Raw genomic sequence first — 24669 nt, forward strand, 5'->3', positions numbered from 1 at the left:
CAATTGTGGGGCTTGAACTCTGGGCCTGGGTGCTGTCCCTCATCTCTTCAGCTCAAGGCTAGCGCTCTACCACTTGAGCCACAGCACCACTTTCGGTTTTCTGGTGGGTTATTGGAGATAAGAGTCTCATGGACTTTCCTGTCTGTGCTGGCTTTGAACCATGGTCCTCAGATCTCAGCCTCCATAGTAGCTAGGATTATAGGCATGAGCCACTGGTGCCCGGAAATACATACTATCTTAAAACTAGCCTTTTCTATCTTCAGTAAATTGCTGAAGCATATATTTCAGGCCATATTGTAAAACCCCAACACATGTGGGTATGTTCAACTTTTTTGTGTGAAAAAGAAGAAACAAAATAGCCATAAAAATGTTAAAGACAAATCCAGAAAAATTGCCTATGTAACCTGGGAAAATGAGCTGAGTTTCCCTAATTCAAACTTTTTACTTTGATAAACTTTGGAAAATATATTCACACCATACATTAAAAAAAAAGAATACAGCCTGGAAATTCTCTTATTTCATGTAGTCCTAAGTTTAAAGTTTGCAAAATGTGGTTTTTGCTTCTTCTTTTTCTTCTTCATCTTCTTTTTTTAAGCTTTTAACATATTGACCCCAGTATTTTTTGCTATATCTATTGCTAGGATCAAATCATTATTCTTTTCAAAAGCATTCCTTTAACCCAAGGTCAAACTAATGTGAAATATGAGGAAGTTATAAAAAGACAAAAATCTAGAACACCCATAACCCTGATGTGCTTTATCCAAATTTTTACAACTTTGAAGTATATTGGATACAGAAAAAATACAGAGCTTTTATTTTCAAGCCAGAGAATCCACACACACACACACACACACACACACACACGAATTAAACCATATCTCTCAATTCTGTAGTCAAACTTTCAAACCCCCAAAAAAGGAAGTTGGGAGCATCCAAGTCCAGCCACCAAAAATAAATGTTTACCACTGCTTATTGAAAAATAATTCCTTGAGATACTTTTTAACCCCAAAAGTAAAAAATTAAAAAATGACAAAGATCCTTCTTTCTGCTTCAGTCTATTTCCTAGAGCAGAACTTATTCAATGTTGGTGTTGTATAAACTATTAGAAATAAGTGCATCCAGATGGCCCCTTTTTGGGTAGTGAGAAGCTATGTGAAATTTGGCCTATGGTTGATGTAAAGTTTGGTACTGGAATTGCCTGCTCTACCCAGCTTCTGTATGACTCCCAGGGTGCCCAAAGTGAGGAGCTTGGGTTGAATAGATGGGGGGAAACCAGCCCTAGAATCCTGGAATCCAGACAGTGGAGTTTATCCTTCACTCTGCATGGTAGATTGTGTGCTGACTGCAGCTCTTTCCTTTTCTCTCATTACAGGTGTGTGAGGCAGAATGTAACTCCTTGCCTTTGAGTTTGAGCTTGGCTAGACACTGGCCAGGAAGACTTCAGGCCTAGAGGATACTTGAATGCTTTTGCTTCCTCTGCCTTCATCCCAGTAAGAAAAGCATGTCCTAGGCAAGCCAATCAATCTAGGAGCATGAAAGACCATGGAACAGAGATGCACAGAGTTGCAGTTGAACCAAACTGACCCAGATGCTTCAGCCTGTAGTCCAGCCTAACTAGCCCTGGACAGCCAACCCTCAGTGAACATAAGCTCACACCAGTAACAATAAAAATTCATTGCTTGTTCTGTTTCATTCCATTGGGGTGTCAGATGCAAGGCTCTCACCAGGAATTTTTTTTTTTTTTTGGGTTGGTCATGAAGCTTGAATTCTGGGCCTGGGCGCTGTCCTTGAGCTCTTCAACTTGAAGCTAGTGCTCTATCACTTGAGCCACAGGGCTACTTCCAGTTTTCTGAGTGATTTATTGGAGATAAGAGTCTCACAGACTTTCCTGAACTGCGATCCTCAGATCTCAGCCTCCTGAGTAGCTAGGATTACAGGTGTGAGACACCGGCATATGGCTCACCAGGAAATTTTTAAGTAAAGCAAGTATCAATTTCATTAAGTCTTGGAGTTTTTAAAGTTCTCTGTTATGTTTCCCTGTCCCAGTAATACAAATTGAGACTATTTCTAAGCACGAATCAATATTTTTATTTTTTTGTCAGTTGTGGGGCTTGAACTCTGGGACTGGGCGCTGTCCCTCAGCTCTTCAGCTCAAGGCCAGCGCTCTACTACTGGAGCTACAGCGCCACTTCCAGTTTTCTGGTGGTTTATTGGAGATAGGAGTCTCACGGTCTCTCCTGCCCGGGCTGGCTTTGAACGTTGATCCTCAGATCTCAGCCTCCTGAGTAGCTAGGATTACAGGCGTGAGCCACCAGCACCCGGCTGAATCAATATTTTTTTTAAGAATCAATTTTTCAGCTGTTACCGAAGTAGAAAATAGTGGTTACTAGAGGCTGTAAAGGGGAAATGAGGTGAAGACGGATCCAAAACAGAGAGATAGGAAGAACTCCTTCTATTATTACAGATCACAGGAGGATTACTAGGGTCTCCATCAATCTTTTATGTATTACAAAATAAGGTGTCTTCTTCCTGCAATGACTAGAAGCCAGATGGAAGCAGAAAAAAGTATGAAGAAGTCTGCATCATTGAAAGACATAGGAATCTTTTAAGATATGTGAAAAGCAATAAGACAAACATAGGAGAAAGATTTTTTTTTTTGGTTGGTCGTGGGGCTTGAACCCTGGACTTGGGCACTGTCCCTGCACTCTTCAGCTCAAGGCCAGCGCTCTACCCCTTGAGCCACAATGCCACTTCCGGTTTTCTAGTGGTTAATTGGAGATAAGAGTCTCACGGCCTTTCCTGCCCCGGCTGGCTTTCAACCGCAATCCTCAGATCTCAGCCTCCTGAGTAGCTAGGATTAGAGGCAAGAGCAACTGGTGCCTGGCTAGATTTTTTTTTTTTAAATAGATGGTGTTGAAAAAATCAGTTTATTTGGAGAAAAATAAATATTATATACACAGGACAATTTTGGATAATCAAGATCTAACTGTGAAGGTAAATATATAAAACCAGTATAAAAATGTCAAACAACTTTGTGTTCCTGAGGCTGGGAAGAATGTATAAAATTCTAAAGGTACAGGTAATGAGACAAAAAAAAATCAGTGAATTTGGACCCAGAAATATAAATTGCCATCAGATTAGTGGTCATAAATGATTTAGCATTTGTTTATCCTGGAAGGTTTTTTATTTTTCCCTCAGTTATAAAGGTTAGCTTTGCTGGCTACAACAATCCAGGTTCCCAAATGTTATCTTTCAAGGCTTTTATGTCCTTCCATGCCATACTGCATTTAGAATTTGTGCTGAGAAATCTGTTGTAATTCTAGAGGGCTTGCCATTGTATGGAAAGATTTTCTAGTTTGAGTAACCTTTCAAAGTATTCCCTCATAGATCCTCATAGTTTACGGTCTTCTATGATCTTGCCTGTTTGGTGTTGTATAAGACTCTTTAACCTGGATGACCTTCTCTTTCTGAAGGTTAAGAACATTTTCTGCTCTTATTTTATTAAATATGCCCATGACCCCCTTTCTCTCTGTGTGTGTGTCTCTCTCTGTCTTTCTCTGTGTGTGTCTCTGCGTCTCTCTCTCTCAGCTGTGTGTGTCTGTGTGCACACATGCACTGCTATCACAGCTGAAACTTAGCATGAGCCATGCCTTCAGTCTTGCATTTTGCTAGATAATTTAGGTAGAGCCTCATACACTTTTCTGTTGGGAGTTGCCTTCAAACCTCAATCCTCTAATCTCAGTCTCCTGAGTAGCTAAGATTACAGGTATGAGCTATTAGTACTTGTTCAATATTTAGTCTTTTAATGGCATTCCAGAAGCCTTATAGATTCCACTCATATTTTTTGTGTTTTTTTCAATGTCTTTGATTGATCTAATTTCTCTGCTTTATCTTTAGTCTTTGATACCCTATTTTCAGCTTATGTTCTATTAGCTAGGTTTCTGATTGAGTTCAAATCCCAGTACTACCAAAAAAAACAAAATATTTATACTGAAAGGTGCTGAATCAGATATAATGATGGTAGAGTAAAGGAGGGAGGGAAAAACAGAACTGAAATATTAATAGGATAGACAGTACAAAACTACCTACATCAGATATATGGAAAAATCAAGAAGGACAAGTAGATAAAAAATGAAAACAACTGGGGCTGGGAAGGTGGCTCAGTGGTAGAGCGCTTGTCTTGCAAGCCTGAGGCCCTGAGTTCGATTCCTCAGCACCACATAAGCAAAAAGAATAAAGCTGGAAGTGGCGCTGTGGCTCAAGTGGTAGAGCGCTAGCCTTGAGCTGAACAGCTGAGGGACAGTGCCCAGGCCCAGAGTTCAGGCCCCATAACCGGACCAAAAAAAAAAAAATGAAAACAATGAAAACATTAACAATAGACCAACTTATCTAAAAAAATAAAAAATGTGAATTTCCCAAAATTGTCATATACATGGCTGTGTGCATATACAAACCTGTGTGTGGATACAAGAGGCTGAGGCTGTCATGTGATTTGGAGGGTAGTTACATGGAGCCAGGGACAGACAGAAGACTAAATACTTAGCATCCTTCTAGCTGAAACCTGTGTTTCTGCCCTGGCCTCTGACCTACTGCAGCACTCAAACTTTCAGCATCCACACCACTGCCCTGAATGGTGCCTCTGCTGGTGTTTTGGGGCATAACTGTTCTCCTCTACAGAGGAGAGCAGCTGACTCATACCATGCATCCAAGTCCCTTGTCTCCAGCAGGCATGTCAAGCAACTGCTTCTGGCATCTAAGGTTCTAATGTAGTCCCTTCTGCTTAAACTGCTGAAGGCCCTGTTGGATACCCTCTCATCTACCTCTAACACTGACTTCCACCCAAATTCTATGGCAAGGTGTCCCAAGACTCTTTGAACCAAGATTATTTCTTGGTAATGCAATCTCCAACAATACCTCTTTCAAAGTAACATCTTATGAAGGCCCTCTAAAATAAGGAGGCAGACACAATGCCTTCTTTACTGCCTAGCCTTCCATACCATAGTCTCTGTCTCACAAATCCTGATCCTGGGACTATTATGGGATACATGAGCTTCTTGCTTTCTCTAGTTTTCTGCCTTTCCACCTTCATGATCCCTATCCTTAGTTCTCATCTTCTCCTTTCTTCTTCAGAATCTAGTCTCTTCTGTGTTACTAGACTCTTCTCATTCATGGAGAGAAAACTGGTAGATCCTTCTGATCTGCTATCTTGCCCAGCCTATTGATCTGCTGTTTCTGCATTCCACTTTGTTTTCAGTTGAAGGTCCCTTACTGGTCCTGCTCCCATGAGGGGCCATGACAAGGACCTGGGAGAAATAGCTTGTGTGGCAAGGACCACACCTACAACATTCTACTTACACGCAGAAAATTAAACAAAGAAGCAGTCACTATTGTAGGTAAAAATATAGAACCTACAATACAGTAGGTGCTCAATAAAAGCTGGATATTATAATCTTCACTGACTTTCATCTAGGCCTTGTTGATGCCAGGCTTTTTTTTTTCTTTCTTTCTTTTTTTTTTGGTCAGTCATGTGGCTTGAACTCTGGGCCTGGGCACTGTCTCTCAGCTCTTCAGCTCAAGGTGTGTGCTCTACCACTTGAGCCACAGCACCACTTCCGGTTCTCTGGTGGTTTATCTATAATAAATCCGGTTCTCTGGTGGTTTATTATAGATAAACCACCAGCCTGCCTGGCTGGCTTTGAACCATGACCCTCAGATCTCAGCCTCCTGAGCAGCTAGGATTACAGGCCTCAGCCACTGGTACCCAGCTGACCTTTTCTATCTACTACTTGTCCTGACCAATGTTACCACATCTGAAGGGTGTGTGTGTGTGAGTGTGCACACACATGCTAGTGCTGGAATAGGGTCTGCACATTGTCTCTGAGCTTTTTTGTTCAAGACTAGAGCTCTACCACTTGAGCCACTTGGCTTTTTTGTGGTGGCTAACTGGGGATAAGAGTCTCAGACTTTTCTGCCTAGGATGGGTTTGAGTCGTGATTCTCAGATTTCAGTCTTGTGAGTAGCTAGGATTACAAGCATGTGCCACTTGGTGACCACTTGGCTACATCTAAGGTTTTAACAACCACCTACTGACACTCCCATGACTTTCAAATCTACAGGACATCTTTTGCCTGATGCTGTCTGAAGAAGGAGCCCAAATGGAACATGTTGAAGCAGGAGCTGGCCAGGCAGAATTGAGACTGCAAATTGCTGCAGACGGCCACAATTCAAAGTCTGGTCCTCAAACACAAGTGGGCATCTGAAACACTGGATGATGTCTTGAAGCCTGAGTGTTAGGCCCACCTGCAGAGCTTGTAATTCGCCAGTCAGCAGGTCTAGAACTGGGCCTCTCTAGCAAGTTCTTAGGCAATATGGACACTATGAGCCTGGAAACCCGCTGAGAGCCACCAGAAAAAGTGAGTGTCTAAGAAGTCATATTTCTCTGTCTGGGCTGGAAGTAGAGACCACAAGGGAAACAGTTCTATGTTTTTGGTTCAGATGACAATTTCCAGAGGAGAGGACAATCTGCTGTGCAGTAGGCTCTGGAAAAAATACTCAAAATATTCCTGTCCCATCATTAGCCTAAAGATGGGTAGGACAGGGTGAGCCCTCTTCAGTCCAGCTGTGGCCCCACTGCCCCATCATCCAGAACTAACTAGAACATGGCTGGATTTGGTCAATGGGCCATTCAGCATCTGCCTGCCTAGCCTTGCACATTTGCTGACACCCACGGAGGTCAAAAGCATTCAGTGCAGCAAAGGCATTTTGTGGTCAGGATCCAAATTTCAATAGAACAGAAACTAAAAATAAGGAATATCATTTTGACAAAAGGTTGAGAGTCATGTCCTGAAAACAGCCCTTATTTGTTCACTATCTAGGTTAGAGTCAAATTAGGACAGAGGAAGTAAAGGCTCTAGAGCTCCCTCAGATGGAGATATATATATTTATATATACATAAAATTATAATTTTACATATTAATACATGTATATATAACACACATATACCACACACAAATATATATATATATATATATATATATATATATATATATATATGCAATTTTTTTGTGCTGGTCTTAGGGCTAGAACGCTGTCCCTAAGCTTTTTTGTTCAAGGTTAGTGCTTTACCACTTGAGTCAGACCTCCATTTCCATCTTTTTGGTAGTTGAAGGTATCACAGACTTCCCTGCCCTGGCTGGCAGATTTCAGCCTTCTGAGTAGCTAGGATTACACTGACACCTTGCCAGATGGATACTTTTATTTCAGTTCTGTTTTGTTTTTAAAGCAGTATAGGAATTTGAACTCAAGACCTGTGCTTTGCTTAGTAGGAGCTCTTTTGCTTGAACACTCTGGCTTTATTGGGTGTGTGTGTGTGTGTGTGAGAGAGAGAGAGAGAGAGAGAGAGGAGCTGGGGGCTTGAACTCAAGGTCTGAGCTTTTTTTTTTTTTTGCTCAATGCTAGTATTCTTCCACTTTAGCCACAGCTCCACTTAGGCTTTTTGGTGGTTAATTGGAGATCATCTCACAGATATTTCTGGGTGAGCTGGCTTTGAACCACAATCCTCAGGTCTTAGCTTTCTAGTGAGGATTACACGAGTGAGCCCTGGTGCCTGGCTTGTATGTTGGTTATTTTTTATGTCTGGGTCAGCCTGGACTGTAGTCCTCCTCTTTGTGCTACCTTTTTTTGCTGGGTGACAGGTACATTTGCACATAGCCATCGTGCTTGCCCATAGTCACATATTGCCATACTTAGATATTAGCTGTGATGGAGTCTCTTGTGAGCTTTGAAGTCCAGGCAGGTCTTGAACCTTGATCCCCCTATCTCTACCTCTCAAGTTACCTAGAATTATAGGCCTGTAATCATTGTCCCTTCCCTTGATTTAAAGGGACTAGTTCCTTCCTCATCAGCTACTTGCCTCAGAATAACTTACCAGTCAGTTCTTTCTCCAATGCTGGAGGGAGACAATGTAAGATGCTCTCATTTCTGCCAAGGAGTCCTGCCTCAAACATCTTCTCTTCTTCCCACAGAGGTCACATTATAATCTGGAGGAAAATAATGATTTTTTTTATAATATACAGAAACTCTAAACATAGAAAACCAGCTAAAATTTGGATAAATATTGCAAATGCCAAGCTACTGTGTTTACAAACTTCAATACTGCGAAGGGCAGAGGTAATCATGATTTCTATTACAAAATGGCACCCTAGCAGGAGCCCATGGCCATACCTGTAATCTTAGCTACTCAGGAAATTGAGATCCAAGGATTGATGTTCAGAAGCAGCCTGGCAGGAAAATCTGTGAGACTCTTGATCTCCAATTAACTACTAAATGCCAGAAGTGATGGTATGGCTCAAGTGGTAAAGCACCAGAGAAAAAGCTAAGGGATAGCATATCCAGGTCCTGAGTTCAAGTACTAGTACTGGTACAAAAATAAATAAAAACAAATTTCCATAATCTGAGCTGAAAACTCAAGTTCTGAATGTCCTTACCAAAATGCTTTCTCAGTTAATTTTTGGAATAAAGGGAAACAAGCTCTGCTTTAGAAAAGCCTCCCTTCCCCCATGCAGGCATTTCAGAACAATGTGTAATTCCTTTAAGGAGCGAGTTAAGCATGTGTGGGAGGTAAAAAATGCCTTTAAAGGCTCTCCCTGCTCCCCAAGTTTGACAGAAGTATGGCAGAAGGGCCATCTGTTTTGTTTGAATGAGAAGTGACCCAGCATTCTGATTTCAATTAGCCTCTTTGTAGCTTTGTTTGGGCTGGTTCCATGGGTAACAGTTCAAACTAAGTGTGGAGAGGAGCTGGCCAAGTTCTGCCAGTGCTGATTTGTTTTAACAACTGTCAGTGATCAGAGAACAAGTATACAAGTCAATGTTGCTGAATGTATCTTAAAATGCATAACTTTCTGGAATCAAATAGCACGTTTCAAAATCTGAGAACTAAATGAAATGTTGGAATGGTGTCTTTAAGTCCTTATACACTAATTTAAAATGTTCAAATCATTACTACTCATCACCAAAAGTCCAGTCAACAAATACATGCCTTTATATACAAAGTATTATTAAAATCCAGCTTGATCTGCCTGAAACTATAGTGAGGCTGTAACCCTCCAAGTATCCCCTGGCCTTTCCTACTCCCCATTTTCCTGCACACTACAGATAACGCAAGCAGTGATGTGTAGCTTTCAGGCCCAACCCTGGTGCTGTCAGTGACAGCATGCTTGATGTCTTCAGTGGTATCTCCATACAAGCTAGGAATGGTCCAGGTTGGATGAAACCCACTTTTGTCCTGGTCATTAATTATGTAAGCCCCTCCCCTCTGACCTAAGTTGCAGGGACTCATGGGTCTTGCTGCTCTATGACCATGAGTCTTTCTGTAAGTCCTCAGGAAACTATACTTTGTGCAACAACTTGTGACCTCTTCTTAGATGGCTATTATCAAGGTCCAGATCATTCATATGGTCTAGTTTTTGTTAAACATATTCAAAGGATAAAACAGGACAGTTTTAGAGCCATATTTTCTTTACAGAATAATTCATGAATGAGAATGTTAAATTGTCTTTGGGTCCAAGAATAAAAGCAGAAATGTATACCAAAATATAAGACTGTGGGTAAGAAGTTTAAATGAACAAGTTGAAGAAAGTCAGAATTAAAGTACAAAAAATGATTTTTAAGTGTTCACACTCAAATCACATAGCTAAGAATAATCAAATCAGAAGGAAGGTTTCACTTTATGAAAGTAAGAGTATTTGAGAAAGATAAGGGTTATTTTCTACACATATCTTTGCAGGCCAAGACTATGGTTACAATCTGTTTGTACTACAGGAGAAAAAATATAAATTTGGAGAAACATTTTCTTTGTTAGTTTAGATACTAAGCACAACAATGTCTTGTTATTTACAAGCAAAGGAGGAATTCATTGTTACTTGTTTATTCTTATTAAAAATCAAATCATAGTCAGATGCCAGTGACACATGCCTATAATCCAAGCTATTCAGGAAGCTGAGATCAGAGGATCCTGTTTTGAAGCCATCTCTGGTGTTTTTTTTTTTTTTTAAAAAGGAGGGGGCAGGAATGTCGCTTAGTGGTAGAGTGCTTGCCTAGCTTGCATGAAGCCCTGGGTTCGATTCCTCAGTACCACATAAACAGAAAATCCAGGAGGTGGCTCAAATGGTAGAGCAAAAGAAGCTCAGGGACAGTGCAAAGGCCCCGAGTTCAAGCCCCAAGACTGGCAAAAAAAAAAAATCTGGTGCTGATTATGCATAAGTCATAAACAAGAAAGCAAGTAAGGGTTTGTGTCACTGAACTCAAGCCCTGGTATCAGCACTGAAAAACATACAAACATCATCATAAAGCTGAACATATTTAAAAACTTACCAAGGAGAGAGAGGATTTGAACTCATGGAAAACTGGAGAAAGAGGATTCGGGGGGGGGGGACAGCCAGAAAGGCCAGGTAAGGCTGACCTCACCTGGGATGTGGGACAGACATAGCTGGAGCGAGAAGCCATGGGAAATGCTAGGCAATCAAGGTGCCATCTAATTACCTTGATGTGTTAGACAACAGATGGGGTAGACAAAAGGCCACTTTCCCTAAACAGTGCTCCAGCTGGAAAATGCTGATCCTCTCATTCTAGGCCTTCAGTATATCTGCTTCCTTCACAAGAGCTTTCAGCTAGAAGGCCCCTTGGACACTCATATCACAAACACCACTGCTACAGGGCTCAGGGACCACCAGCATGTGCCATGGGCAAGGTGCACTTTGCTGGGAGAACATCCTAAACCAGTACCAGCAGCTGACCCCTCAAGATGGTCTGGGAGATTTGCCACTGTCCTCACTATCCCTGCCAAGCTGAATTTTTCTCTAATAATTTTACAGGTTGAAGACTAATCTGAAAATCTGACATACTCTGAAATTGTTTCTTTTCTTTTTGGTGGTGCTGGTGATCTAATGCAGGGCCTTTGTGCATATTAGGCAAACACTACCACTGAGCTACATATCCAGTCCAGAAATTCCAAACTTTTAGAGTACCAACACGCTCAAAATGTTTTGAGTTTAGGGGCAGGTGCAGTGACCTCAGCCTATGTGGGAAGCAGAGTTTGGGAGGATCTCAGTTTGAGGCCAGCCTGGATAAAAAGTTAGTGAGATAGCCGGGCTCACGCCTGTAATCCTAGCTACTCCAGAGGCTGAGATCTGAGGATCGAGGTTCAAAGCCAGACCAGGCAGGAAAGGCTGTGAGACTCTTATCGCCAGTAAACCACTAGAAAACCGGAAGTGGCTCTGTGGCTCTAGCAGTAGAGCACTTGCCTTGAGCTGAAGAGCAAAGGGACAGCACCCAAGCCCAGAGTTCAAGCCCCATGACTGACCAAAAAAAATTAGTGAGACATGTCAATCAATAAACTTGGGATACTCAACTGGCTAGCATACAAATAGCTCCAAACCTGAAACTTAAATCTAAAGCACTTGCGGTCCATATAAAGAATACTAAATTATTCTGTATTCTCACACCTGCTACCTACTCATTGTTAGCTTATAAAGAAAATCAAGACCAAACCAGTAAGTAGTTTCCAAGCCCTCAATGAAGGAAAGATTAAAGGAACTTTACCTTTGTACCCATCAAACTAAGCAGGGATCTGAATCCAAACTTTGTCCTTTGTTTAGTTAATCAGGCTATCTCAAAATGGTAAAAGTTAATCAGCCTATCTCAAAATGGTAAAAGTTGTACAAAAGGTAAAGGATCAACTGGAAAACAAAGTTCTCTTAAATCCTGTGAGAGGTTAAAAATAACTAGAGTTCTTTTCTTCTCTGTTCAAAACCAAGAGATCAGGTTTTTTTTTTAAAGTCTTTTTGTCGTCAGTCATGGGGCTTGAACTCTGTCCCTTGGCTCTTGAGCTCAAGGAGAGCACTCTACCACTTGAGTCACAGCACCACTTCTGGTTTTCTGGTGGTTTATTGAAGAATCTCATGGACTTTTCTGCCTGGGCTGGCTTTGAACCTCGATCCTCAGATCTCAGCCACCTGAGTAGCTAGGATTATAGGGGTGAGACACTGGTGCCCAGCTAGGTTAAAATTTAACCTAGGCTGGCCTCAAACTGATGATCCTCCTTTCTCAGCTTTTTGAGTTAGGATTTACAAGCATGCACCATGGTGCCTGGCTCAGTTCTTTTTTCTTTTTGTGATGATACTGGGATTAAACTAAATGCTTTATGCTTACTGAGCCACTTTACAGGTCCTTTGCTGCACTGGTTATTTTCCAGGTAAGACCTCTCTTACCTTATATACCTGGGCCGACCTAGATGCACCACACTACACTGAGCTACCGATTGAGACGAATCTTATGAACTTGTTTTTTATGCCCATCTAGTTTCAAATTGTGATTTCCCTCAATCTCTGCCTAACCAAGTAGCTAGAATTTCAGGCTTGAGCCACCATGCCCATCTATATTTGGATTTTAAAAAAGAGAGTGGTATAAAATTATTCAGGAAGAGTCCAGCAACATCATATAAGTGAAGCTAAAACTTTAGTTATAATTTTAATGACAATGTCTTTGTTCTCATAAGCAGCAAGCAGCAAACCCCTTAATACAAATAACGTTCTCATAGACATAAGCAGACTTAATACCTTTGAAGTCATCTCAAACTTTCAATTAGTCAGATGAATGAGACAAAGAAATAGTGACTTCTAATTCTAGCAAAAGATTTGTAAAATCTAAAACAATGTAATCATGAAGACAAAACCTGACTTAAAAAAACAAAAAAAATATTAAAAAAACCCTCAAGAATATGAAATCTGTAATGTAAGGCCCATATTAAATACCTAACATGTCATTTATGGCTAGGTAGGCATGACTGAAGTCTCCATTATTATTTCACAGTGAAAAGCTTAGACCTGACATAAAACCAAAAGACTGACATTTCACTTCGACTGAAATTCAAGTAGGGTAAGAGTAACAAATTCAGTAAAATGCAATAAAAAGTATAAATCATCTTAAAACATCCTTGGTCAATAAATTCGTATTTACAGAATCTCCTTGAATATATAACAGGTAATGATGCAATGAAGATGTTTTTACAATATTTATTAAGATAACAAATTTATAAATTGAAAGACTCAGAGGCACATAGTTTAAAGGCCAATACCATGGGAATAATGAAGTCAACACAGAAAAGTAATAAGATATGGACAGTTACAACCAATACAAGATTTTTAAAAGCTATACTCCCCCCCCCATGAATACATCATAGGAATCATCCTTCAAAATTACCATGATAAAAAGTTATTTCCTTCAAAGAAAAATAATTCTTTCCACCTACCGAGCCTAGAAAATCCTATTTACAATTAACTGTTATGGATTTCATCAGTATTATGGCCTCCTCTATTCTGCCATTAGAGTATTGAAAACTCTATACCTATTGTATTTACAAATGCACATAATATTTAAATTTGCTCTTCACTGAGAACAACTAAATATATACTTAATCAAATCACAATACAAATGCCTTAGTGTCAAAACCACATTTCGTGGGAAGAGGTGTACTGAGAAGTATGTTGTTTCTGAAGGATTACTAGGCCAATAAGTCTGATAAAACTTAAGGGAGTCACAAAAACAGCTCTTGGTTGATGAAGAAATTAATTTATTTCTCTTTTAACTGGACACACTGGGCTTCTTCAGTCAACCTTCACCACACTGTAGATTTTGGTAACAAACCAAAAGCATGCAAAGAAGCCAATTGTTCCTAGAAAAGAAAAAAACAAAAAACAAAAACAAAATAAGCCCTCTTTTCAATGAAAAGTTATACCAAAATATAGACTTAAGACAATTAGTTTCTTTAAAAATGCAAAAAATTATAAATTACAACTGTCTAAGAAAATGCCATAGATCTATGAGCATTATTTGAAAATATAAAAACATTTCAAATCAAATTTCTTATAAAAACTAAGATCTTTATATTATTATATTATTTTATATTTCTATTATAAGCTTTCCATAAACACATTATTTTCTTTATTACATACAAAAGACTAAATTAAAAAAAAAGATGTCCTATTTCTTTTCCAATGTAACATTTTATCACACAATGGAATCGTTATGAAATGTTTTCAAGGTCTGATATGAATACTCTAGTATCAGATTCACAGAAATAGTTATTAGGAACCATTGGTTTCCAAAGAATTATAGTAAAGCAAAGCAAATGTCTACAAAATGTTAAAAGTGATATACTTAAACTGGTGCCAGTGGCTCTCGCTAATAATCCTAGCTATTCAGGAGGCTGAAATCTGAGGATGATGGTTCAAAGCCAGCCCAGGCAAAAAAGTCTGTGAGATTCTTATCCCCAATAAGCTACTCAGAAAAAGCCGGAAGTGGTGCTGTGGCTCAGGTGGTACAGTGCTAGCCTTGAGCATAAAGAAGCTCAAGGACAGCACCTAGGCCCAGAGGTCAAGCCCTAGGACTGGCAAAAAGAAAAAAAAAAGAAGAAAAAAAAAGTGATTATAATTAGGATAATTAACAAAGATGATCCCAAGTATGGTACCAGAGAACAGATCAAACTCCTCCATGAAATGAGTATACAGTGCTTGGACAAGTTGACTATTTGTTTGTACTGGGAGAGGGGGTTCTGAACTCAGGGCTTATAATTGTCATGCTTGCATGGATGGTGCTCTACTAATGAGCCACACCTCTTGGCCTTGCTTTTTGCTGGAGACTGAGTCTCATGTACTTTTCTGTATGGGCTGGCCTTGAACTTTGATCTTCCAGTTCTTAGCTTCCCAAGTTGCTTAGTACAGGCATGAGCCAACAGGGCCTAGTTCCAAGTCTATTCCTTTACCTCATTAAACAGGTATTTTTCTGTCCTAGTTAACTCCAAAGACTGCTATGCAGTGTGACTGACACAGTTCAAGGAACAAATACATTCCTCATCTTTTTGGTATATAGAATTTGAAGAATTTGAATGCTAGATGGAGACATCTTTTCACTGTGACAAAAATCAAGTTCGGATATTAAGGAATTACTTTATGACCATGTGGATCTAAGTATGGCTAGACTTCATTTTTCCTGCTTTCAGATATAGAATCCTTCTAAACTATATTTAGAGTTACTAAACAAGTTTAGACTTTGTTTTGCAAAGGAACATTTACTAAGATGTAAAATATACATATATATTTAAAAAATAAAGACTTGCCATTTTTCTCAGTATTATCCCCTAAGATATATTTAATAGGTAGAAGCACACACAAATAAGGGGTGGCTTTGGCCCCCATGTAAGGTTAACGTTTAATGTCTCAATTGTGTTTCACTATTGTTTTAGTATAATTCACAGAAAAGGTATTAATGTTTTTCCAAATCAAGACCATGTGTGAACTATTCTTTTGGGAAGTTTTGTGATCATTCTTATACTGTATAAGCACTGGGACATGCTATATGCTGTGTGCAAGGCTCACCACAAATGCACCTTCTGAGTCTTCAAAAGACTTAGAAAACGGTTGGGCTTAATTTCAGAAAAATAATGTTAAAGACAAAAATATTTGATCACTATTTTGGCAACTCTGTGGGATATAATATATATACTAAAAGTGGAATCTTTTTTAGGTAACAGATTTTTTTTTGACTTAAAAGTTGTAGCTCAAGTGGTAGAGTGCTAGACTTGGGCTAAATAGCTCAGAGGTAGCACCTAGGCCCTGAGTTCAAGCCGTAAGACTGGCACACACACAAAAAAACACAATAGGTTAGAATTTCCAGAATTAGAAGTGTTCCATGACTGTCTTTTGTAGTATCACTCAGCCTTACTATGTTCCCAATATATGTTATACTAAATTTAGGTAGTGATAGCTTTTTGCTTCTTTCTAGAGAAGGAAAAAGGAAGCTCATGCACTCAAGAAGCTCAGACCTGTAATTCTAGCTACTAAGGAGGCTGACTCTGAGGATCAGTTTGAATCCAGCCTCAGCAGGAAGTTCCATGAGACCCTTATTTCCAACTAACTATCCTGCCCCATCCCCCCCCCCCCCCCCACTGCCAGAAGTGGAGCTGTGGCTCAAGTGGTAGAGTGCTATCCTTGAGGGTGGGGGAACCAAAATGCCAAAAAACTGAAACCCAAACCAAACAAACCAGGGACAGCTCCTGGGCCCTAACACCCCAGGACCATCAGACAGGGAAGGGGAAGGGAGGGGAGGGGAAGGGAGGGGAGGGAAAGGAAAGGGAAAGGAAAGGGAAGGAAAAGGGAAAGGAAAGAGAAAGGGAAAGGGAAAGGGAAAGGGAAAGGGAAGGGAAAAGGAAGGGAAAGGGAAGGGAAGGGAAAGGGAAAGGGAAGGGAAAAGGAAGGGAAAGGGAAGGGAAGGGAAAGGGAAAGGGAAGGGAAAAGGAAGGGAAAGGGAAGGGAAGGGAAAGGGAAAGGGAAAGGGAAAGGGAAAGGGAAAGGGAAAGGAAAGGGAAAGGAAAGGGAAAGGAAAGGGAAAGGAAAGGAAAAGGAAAGGAAAAGGAAAGGAAAAGGAAAGGAAAGGGGGAAGGGGGAAGGGGAAAAAGGAAAAGGAAAGGAAAAGTAAAGGGGAGAGGCTAAGGATAGATGAGAAAAGGGAGAGGGGAGAGGGAAGAGGAGGTCCATGGGCACTACTGAGGTAAACAGCGTGATAGAGATGACTAGTACAGTGTCCTGCCCTTGAACACAATGAACCCAGACCCCACTTCTTCCCTTGTATTCTGGTTTGATCACCTCTGGTTATCTGAGCTGCAGGGAGCTCACAGGGGGCTTAAACAATGCTTAGTCATACTGAGGGCTAAATCTGGGAGCACAGAAGAGAAGAGCCTTCGTGGATCTTATAAAAAGAAAGTAGATATAAATAGTCTAAAACTAACTCAAAGTAATCTTTCTTACCTGTAAAAAGAAAGAAGATCAAGACCATTATCATGGTATAACCAAAATACAGAATTGTACTTGCTGTTCCTGTAATTTGCAGTTTTGAAAAGAAGTAGTGTATTGCATATATTAAGAAATAAACTGCAGTAAAGCCACTGGTAAGGAATGAGCGCCACTGCCAATGATAATCCTGTGGAGAGAAGGAAAAAATGGTCAAAACCAAGAATTACTTTCCAACTATTAGACACTCTGTAGGTAGATAAAGTTCCAGAACAAGCGCAGTTCAGGGGAAGCCTCCAAACCCCAATTTTTGTCCCAATTCCAGTCCCAGGCTTCTACTGGATGTCCTACATGTCCTCCGCACTCACAGTGCTAAGCAGCGCTCCCTTGTGGGATTCCTTAAAAACTGGCTAACAGGATGTGGAAAAAAGTTAAGCTGCCTATGAGTAATTAAGGGTTAAGCTAAATCTCACAATTTATGATTCTCAAGGAAAAGTAGTGTACAAAAGCTTACTTACATGGTTCAAAATTAATTTAAAATATATTAAAACTCTAGTTGATTTCACATTAGTAAGATCACAGTATTAAGACCCACCTGAACTTCATATCCAGTTATTACTACACAATTTAAACAAGGTAAATGATTAAAATAGCTCTTTTTGCTTTTACATAAAGTGGTTTACAGATTACCAGGAGCATTTTTAAAAGAAAATGCTTCATGATCTCTCCAACCATTTTGAATATGCTAAAAACATACTTCTAAAGATTAAAAAAATCCTCAAGATTCTATACACAAAAAATTCCACTATAACAAATGAATTCAGTAAACTTCAAAGGTTAGAAATTCTATATACCAAAATCAGCTGTGTGTGCACAAGTGTGTGTGTGTGTGTGTGTGCGCACACACACTGCTTGAGATTAAATCCAAGATCTTGTACCTGCTAGGTAAGCATTCTAGCACTAAGCAACATTCTCCAGTATGACTGTGTTCTTATAAAAACAACAACTCAAAGACATAAAAATACCCAGAAACAAATTTAACCAAATGAATCAAAGGCTTACTCACTGAAAACTAAAAAACATTGCTGGAAGAAATTATAGAAAACCTAAATACAAAGACAACATTAATTAATTAATTAATTTTGGTTGCGGGGCCTGAGCTCTGGGCCTGGGCACACTCCCTCAGCTCTTCAGCTCAAGGCTAGCGCTCTACCACTTGAGCCACAGCACCATTTCTGGTTTTCTTGTCATCTATTGGAGATAAGACTCTCACAGACTTTCCTGCCCGGGCTGGCTTTGAATCATGATCCTGAGATCTTAGCCTCCTGAGTAGCTAGGATGACAGGCGTGAGCCACTGGCACCTGGCGACAACCATATTTATAAACTGGAAGAAGGAATAATATTCTTAAGAACTAGTCTCCAAAGTGATCTATGCAGTCAATGTAATCTCTATTAAAATTTTAACCATCTCTTTTGAAGGAATAATAAAAGCTATTTTCCCCTCTTTCTTTTCTTTGTCTTTTTTCCCCCTCAAGTTGGTCTCAAACTCATAATCCTCCTGCTGTACCCTCCACCATGTGTACCCCATAGCTGGCTTTTCATTTTTGTTTTTCAATAAGGTAGTCTTTAAATTTTGTTTGCAACGTCAAGCTGGCTTTGAACTACGATCCTTAGATCTCAGCCTCCTGAGTAGCTAGGATTACAGGCATGAGCCACCAGTGCCAAACATAATAACCTCTTACACCACCACCACAAACACTCCACTGTCCCACTTTAAAAATAGGAAAAGGAAGCCGGGTGCCAGTGGCTCAGCCTCTCAGGAGGCTGAGATCCAAGGATCATAGTTCAAAGCCAGCATGGGCAGGAAAGTCCATGAGATTCTTATCTCCAATAAACCACTCAAAAAAACCTTACATGGTGTTGTGGCTCAAGTGGTAGAGCACTAGCCTTGAGCTGAAGAGCTGAAGGACAGCGCCCAGGAACTTAAACTCTGGAGATCAAGCCCCATGAACGGACAAAAAATTTAAAAAAATTAAAAATTAGGAAAAGGACTTGAATCCACAGTTCCTCAAAGAAGATATCCCAATTGCCAACTAACTAAAAAAGATGCCAGTGGAAAATGAAAATCAAAATGTGATATCCTTTTACAGTAGTTTGGGTATAAAATATAAACTAAAAAAATACATAGAAAGCCTTGGTAAGATTTTAGAGGAGCTGGGCGCTGGTGGCTCATGCCTGTAATTTCCAGGGCAGAAAAGTCTGTGAGACTCTTGTCTCCAATAAACTACTCAGAAAAAGTCAGAAGTGATACTGTGGCTCAAAGTGGTACAGCACTAGCCTTGAGCAAAAGAAGCTCAGGGACAATGCCCAGGCCCAGAGTTCAAGCCCCAGGACAGGCAAAAAAAAAAAAAAAAAAAGAATTCAGAGGAAATGTAACCTTGTATATAACCAGTAGGAATGAAAAATACAGTTATTCAAAAAGTCAAATAATGGCTACGCAGTGGATTATACCTGTAATTCCAACTACTTGGGAGCCAGAAATGGAAGGACTAAGGTTCAGGGCAGCCCAAGCAAGTCAGGTGTGGTGGTACAAGCCTGTAATCCCAGTTACATGGATGGAGAACCATAGTCCAAGGTCAGCTGGGCAAATGCATAAGACCCTATGTGAAAACACACTAAAATATCAAATGAGGAATGTTCTTCATTCCCATCTCCTGTGTGGGAAGGAGATATTTCTCTTCACTTTTCCTATTTCTCCCTACATTATCCTGTTTTACTTAAATAAATCGTTGCTCAACTTCCAAAACAAACAAACAAAATGTAGAAGGCCTGGGTAAGAGTAACATAGTACTTGTCTAGCTCGCACAAGGCCCTGATTTCAATCCCTTATCAAAAGGGGCGTGGAAAAGTTACAGAATTACCATGTATGACTCCAGCAGAAATGAAACAAGTACCCAAATACTTGTTTATAAATATTCATAGCAACATTATTTGTAATAGCCCAAAGGTGGAAATGACTCAAGTGTACATCAGTGGATAAATATATTAACAAACAGGTGTTAATACATATACAGTAGAATATTATCCAATTATAAAAAGGAGTAAAGTACTAACATATGCTACACAGTGAATGAACCTTGAAAACATTCTGCTAAGTCAAAGAAACCAGACACAAAAACCTACATACTGTATGAATCCATTAAAAACTATACTGAATGTTTAGAAACCAAGAGATGATCTGGGTCCAAGTAAAGAGGGAAATGGGAAATAAATAACTGCTTAATAAGTATGCATGTGTATAAAGGCATTTCAAAATCAGAGGCGATGCTTGTAGAACACTAAATAGTAAATCAGTCAGTTGTTTACTTGAAAATTGTCAATTTTATGTGAATTTAACCTCAATGTAAAAAAACAACAAAAAAGGAGACAGTTTTGGAAGTTAACAAATGGGAAAGTGGGGGAGGGTGAAAGCAGAGGGTACTGAGGGAGTGAATATGATCAAAGTACATTATATGCATGCATCAAATAGAATAAAGCAAATTAAAATGATAAAAAAGGTAGGGTGGATAAGAAAGACCACAATATAATGATACAGTGATATAATGAAACCCCTTGTACAACTAATATGAGTTAATAAAAATGTTTAAATAAACTCAATACATTCAGTTTAACAGACTTTCTTATATGGTAAGTAACTACTTAAGACTGGATCTTTTTGGTATGTATGTGTTGGTCCTGGTCCCAGGGCTTGAACTCAGGACAGGGTGCTGTTCCTTAGCTTTTTTGCTCAAGGCTAGTGATCTACTACTACTTGAACCATAACTCTACATCTGGCTTTTTTAGTGGTTAACTGGAGATAAGAGTCTCATAGATTTTCCTGCCTGGGCTGGCTTCAAACCATGATCCTAGATCTCAGCCTTCTGAGTAGATAGGGTAAGAAGTAAGCTATTAGCTACCTGGCTTAATGGTCTAATCTTTAAAAATCAATTTTACCTATTATCCAAGGATGCCGTTACTTTGATGTTGCCACAAATAGAAATCATTACACTGTAGTCACTAAAACTTTTCAGTGAATTTTCCCTATGTAATTTTCCTGCTAAGAATATCTACGTTATAAATTATAAGAGTCTTTTTTTTTGGCCAAGTGCTGGTGGCTGATGCCTATAATCCTAGCTACTCAGGAAGCTGAAATCTAAGGATCCCAGTTCAAAACCAGCACAGGATGCCGGGCGCTGGTGGCTCACGCCTGTAATCCTAGCTACTCAGGAGGCTGAGATCTGAGGATCGCGGTTCAAAGCCAGCCCGGGCAGGAGAGACCGTGAGACTCCTATCTCCAATAAACCACCAGAAAACCGGAAGTGGCGCTGTAGCTCAAGTGGTAGAGCGCTTGCCTTGAGCTGAAGAGCTGAGGGACAGCGCCCAGGCCCAGAGTTCAAGCCCCACGACCGAAAAAAAAAAAATTAAAAAAAAAAAAAAAACCAGCCCAGGCTAGCTTTGAGCAAAAAAGCTCGGGAGCTGTGTCCAGGCCCTACGACTAGCCCAAAAAGAATAAAACAAAAAACAAGAAAGCTAGCCCAATCAGATAAATCCAAGAGATTTTTTTTTGTACTGGCACACACATACACACATGTTTTTATAGGCTGGTCTTAAGACACAACATCTTCCTATCTCACCTTCCCAGTAAGGGTACCTTTGATTTGGAATACAGGCTTAATCTTTCATAATAAATTTATCTCTACATAAATGATCTCCATTAACAGTATTCAAGCTGCAACATGCTGAAGTTATAAATGCTGTCTATGAATTAAATAAGTGAATATTGCTAATACATACCTCTGCACATAAGTGGAAATAGCAAAGAAGTATAGTTGCTTCAGAACATGTAATGACCAAAATGATAAATACCAGGAACAGGAAACCAAACATATAATACATCTGGTGTGACCTATAATCAAACATGTTAAGATAAAACTGTAAGTATTTTTGTCCTTGACACAATAAGTAACATGATCTATTTTTCTTGAATTGACAAGGTTTTTTTCTCCCAATTGATGAAGCAAGATATATTTTCAAGGGTTTAGATGATGGAGTTGGGTGAGACAGGCAGGAAGGATCAATGGATTTTTATCTTGCTGCTTATGCAGAATCTGAAAATATTCTACAATAAAATATTAGTTTATTTCTCTACTGGAGAATCAGATACATCTGATAAAAGACAAGCTAGGAAGTGGTTGATAAAAATCAGTTGAATTTGGAAAGCTGTCATAATAATCATGAAGGAAATGTTCCAACCATAAAAAAGCTCTAATTTAGTTAAAATTTTATGCTACTTTAAATCTTAGTATCTTCTGTAATGTATGCCAATGTGATAAAATAATTCATACACATATTCACATAAAAAATAGTACAGGAAGTGGTGATGTGGCTCAAGCAGTAGGCCTTGAGCTGAGAGTGCAGGGACAGCGCCCAAGCCGAGGTCAACCCCCACGACTGACCAAAAAAAAAAAAAGCCCCCCAAACAAAAAATAGTACAGTGGCTCCAAATTACCACTAGCAATTTTCCATGGGAACAAGCAATCAGGGAATGAAGGCAAGTACCTCCAACAAGTGCCCAGAGGGCCTCTCTGGAACAGCATATATTTCTTAAGAACATGAGTTTGGAGAGACTGAGGTTAGTCTGTCATATAGCACATGAGTAATAAAATTGTTCACCACAAAAACAAAAACAAAAAAACAGAAGTAAATCTGTAGCTCAAGTGGTAGAGTGCTAGTCTTGAGCAAAAAACTCAGGATAGTGCTAAGGTCCTAAGTTCAAGCCATAGGACTAAAAAAAAAAAAAAAAAAGCTATTATCACTATTATTCTTTTATCCCACAAGAGATAACACAACCTTTTGACTCTTACCATTTCTGGTTATAACTGCTTACAGTTAGAAGATACAAATAGTAATCTATAAATAAAAAGCAAATATCATATTCTATATACAATAGTTATAAAAATAAGAAGACTCTGTCTTCAGCTTACCAAATACTGTTCAGAATGAAGAAAAGCTGTATGAAGATGCAACCAAAGGGCAAAATCCCTCCCATGATAATACCAGGCAAGGGCTTTGTGTAAAATGACTGCTCAGGAATCTGACGTGGAATCTGATTGGTTCGAACTGGATGTTCAATGGCCTTTGGTAAAGGAAGAAAAGATTCATAATTAGGTCACTATTTAAAAAATTCTCTGTACAACATTTACCTGCTTATACTCAGCTTCCATGCTGACATTAATTGCAATGAAAGTTCACTTAAAGCCAGTGAACTGAAATTTGAATTTAGATGCTGTGAGCCAGATATTGTTAGGTGTAATATTCAGTTTATTTATTGGAACAAGCCAACCCTGCTTCCAGCTGCTATCCATGGCTTAATGGCTTTGGAAAGAAATACATAGAACATAGTATTTGGACAATAACAGTTAATAAAAACATATAACATACAACAGAGTATGGGTAAGGTTGGGAGAGATGAAGAAGGCAATGAAAGGGGTAACACTGATCATAAATTGACAAGTTGAATTGAAGTTGTGTTTTACAGCTAAAAACACACAGTTGCTGGGTGCTGGTGGCTCATGCTTATAATACTAGCTACTCAGGAGGCAGAGCTCTGAGGACTGAGGTTCAAAGCCAGACGAGGCAAGAGAGTCTGTGACACTCTTATCTCCAATTAACTACCAGAAAACTGGAAGCAGAACTGTGGATCAAAGATGCAGAGCGCTAGACTTGAGCAAAAGAACTCAGGGACAAGCACACAGGTCCTGAATTCAAGCCCCACAACTGACAAAAAACAACAACAACAAAAAAACAAAGACAAAAGATACAGTAAATGTTTTTTCATTTTTATTATCTAGTGCTTCTGCATTTTTCCCCATTTTATTATTTTATTTGGAGGCAGGCAAAAATTTCACTCGGAGTCAAGAATACAAAGACAACTTGGCACTAATGGCTCATGCCTGTAATTCTAGTTACTCAGGAGGCTGAGATCTGAGAACTGAGTTTCAAAGCCAGCCCATGCAGAAAAGTCCATGAGACTTTCCACCAGAAGTGGAAATGTGGTTCAAGTGATATAGTGCCAGCCTTGAGTGAAAAAGCTAAGGGAAAAGAGGAGGCCCTAGTTCAAGCTCCAGTATAGGCAGAAATAATTAAAAAGCAAACAAACAAAAAAATCCCAACAAGAACACAAAGATAATGACAGACTACATCAGGTTTTATAGCCCAAAGTACTGGTGGTAGTCTCAATTATTCTCCCTTTCAAGTCCTAGATGCATCATGGACATCTGGGATCTAAGATACCTAAACATAGACACACAAGAGGGAACTTACAGGTGTAAGTTTTGAACTGTCCTAGGGTTTGAATTCAGGGACTTGCTAGGTAGGCAGTCTACCATTTGAGCCATATCTTTAGTCCCTAGAAATTAATTTTTGCAAAAAAGATAAAAGAATATCCTGTTTTTGCGGTAATAAAATGAAATTTAAAACATTATTATTATTTATTTTTTTTGCCAGTCCTGGGGCTTGAACTCAGGGCCTGGGCACTGTCCCTGAGTTTCTCTTGTTCAAGGCTAGCCACTTCCAACCTTTTCTGTTTATGTGATACTAAGCAATTGAACCTAGGGCTTCATTCATGCTAAATAAGCACTCTACTACTAAGCCACATTCCCAGACCAAAATTTGATTATTTTTAACTGGGTGCACACTTGTAAACCCCAACTACTTGGGAAGCTGAGGCTAGGATTCTAAGTATGTGGCCAACTTGGGCAATTTGGTGCAACTCTTTTTTTTTTTTTT

The 24669-nt window shown here is 39.5% G+C and overlaps 1 protein-coding gene across 1 annotated transcript in view; it reads right to left on the reverse strand.

The window, feature by feature from the left end:
* Window positions 1-13045: 13045 nt before the first annotated feature.
* Tm9sf2 (transmembrane 9 superfamily member 2) overlaps window positions 13046-24669 on the reverse strand; it is a 57852-nt gene continuing 46228 nt past the window's right edge. The window contains exons 13-16 of the mRNA XM_013022961.1: window positions 22866-23017; window positions 21676-21787; window positions 16860-17031; window positions 13046-13729 (exon numbers count right to left, since the gene is read on the reverse strand). Coding sequence (XP_012878415.1) covers window positions 13662-13729; window positions 16860-17031; window positions 21676-21787; window positions 22866-23017 — 504 coding nt within the window. The 3' untranslated portion in view covers window positions 13046-13661. The remainder of the gene's footprint in view (window positions 13730-16859; window positions 17032-21675; window positions 21788-22865; window positions 23018-24669) is intronic.

The sequence above is a fragment of the Dipodomys ordii genome, unplaced genomic scaffold (assembly GCF_000151885.1).
Source record: "Dipodomys ordii isolate 6190 unplaced genomic scaffold, Dord_2.0 Scaffold65, whole genome shotgun sequence".
Lineage (NCBI taxonomy): Eukaryota > Metazoa > Chordata > Mammalia > Rodentia > Heteromyidae > Dipodomys > Dipodomys ordii.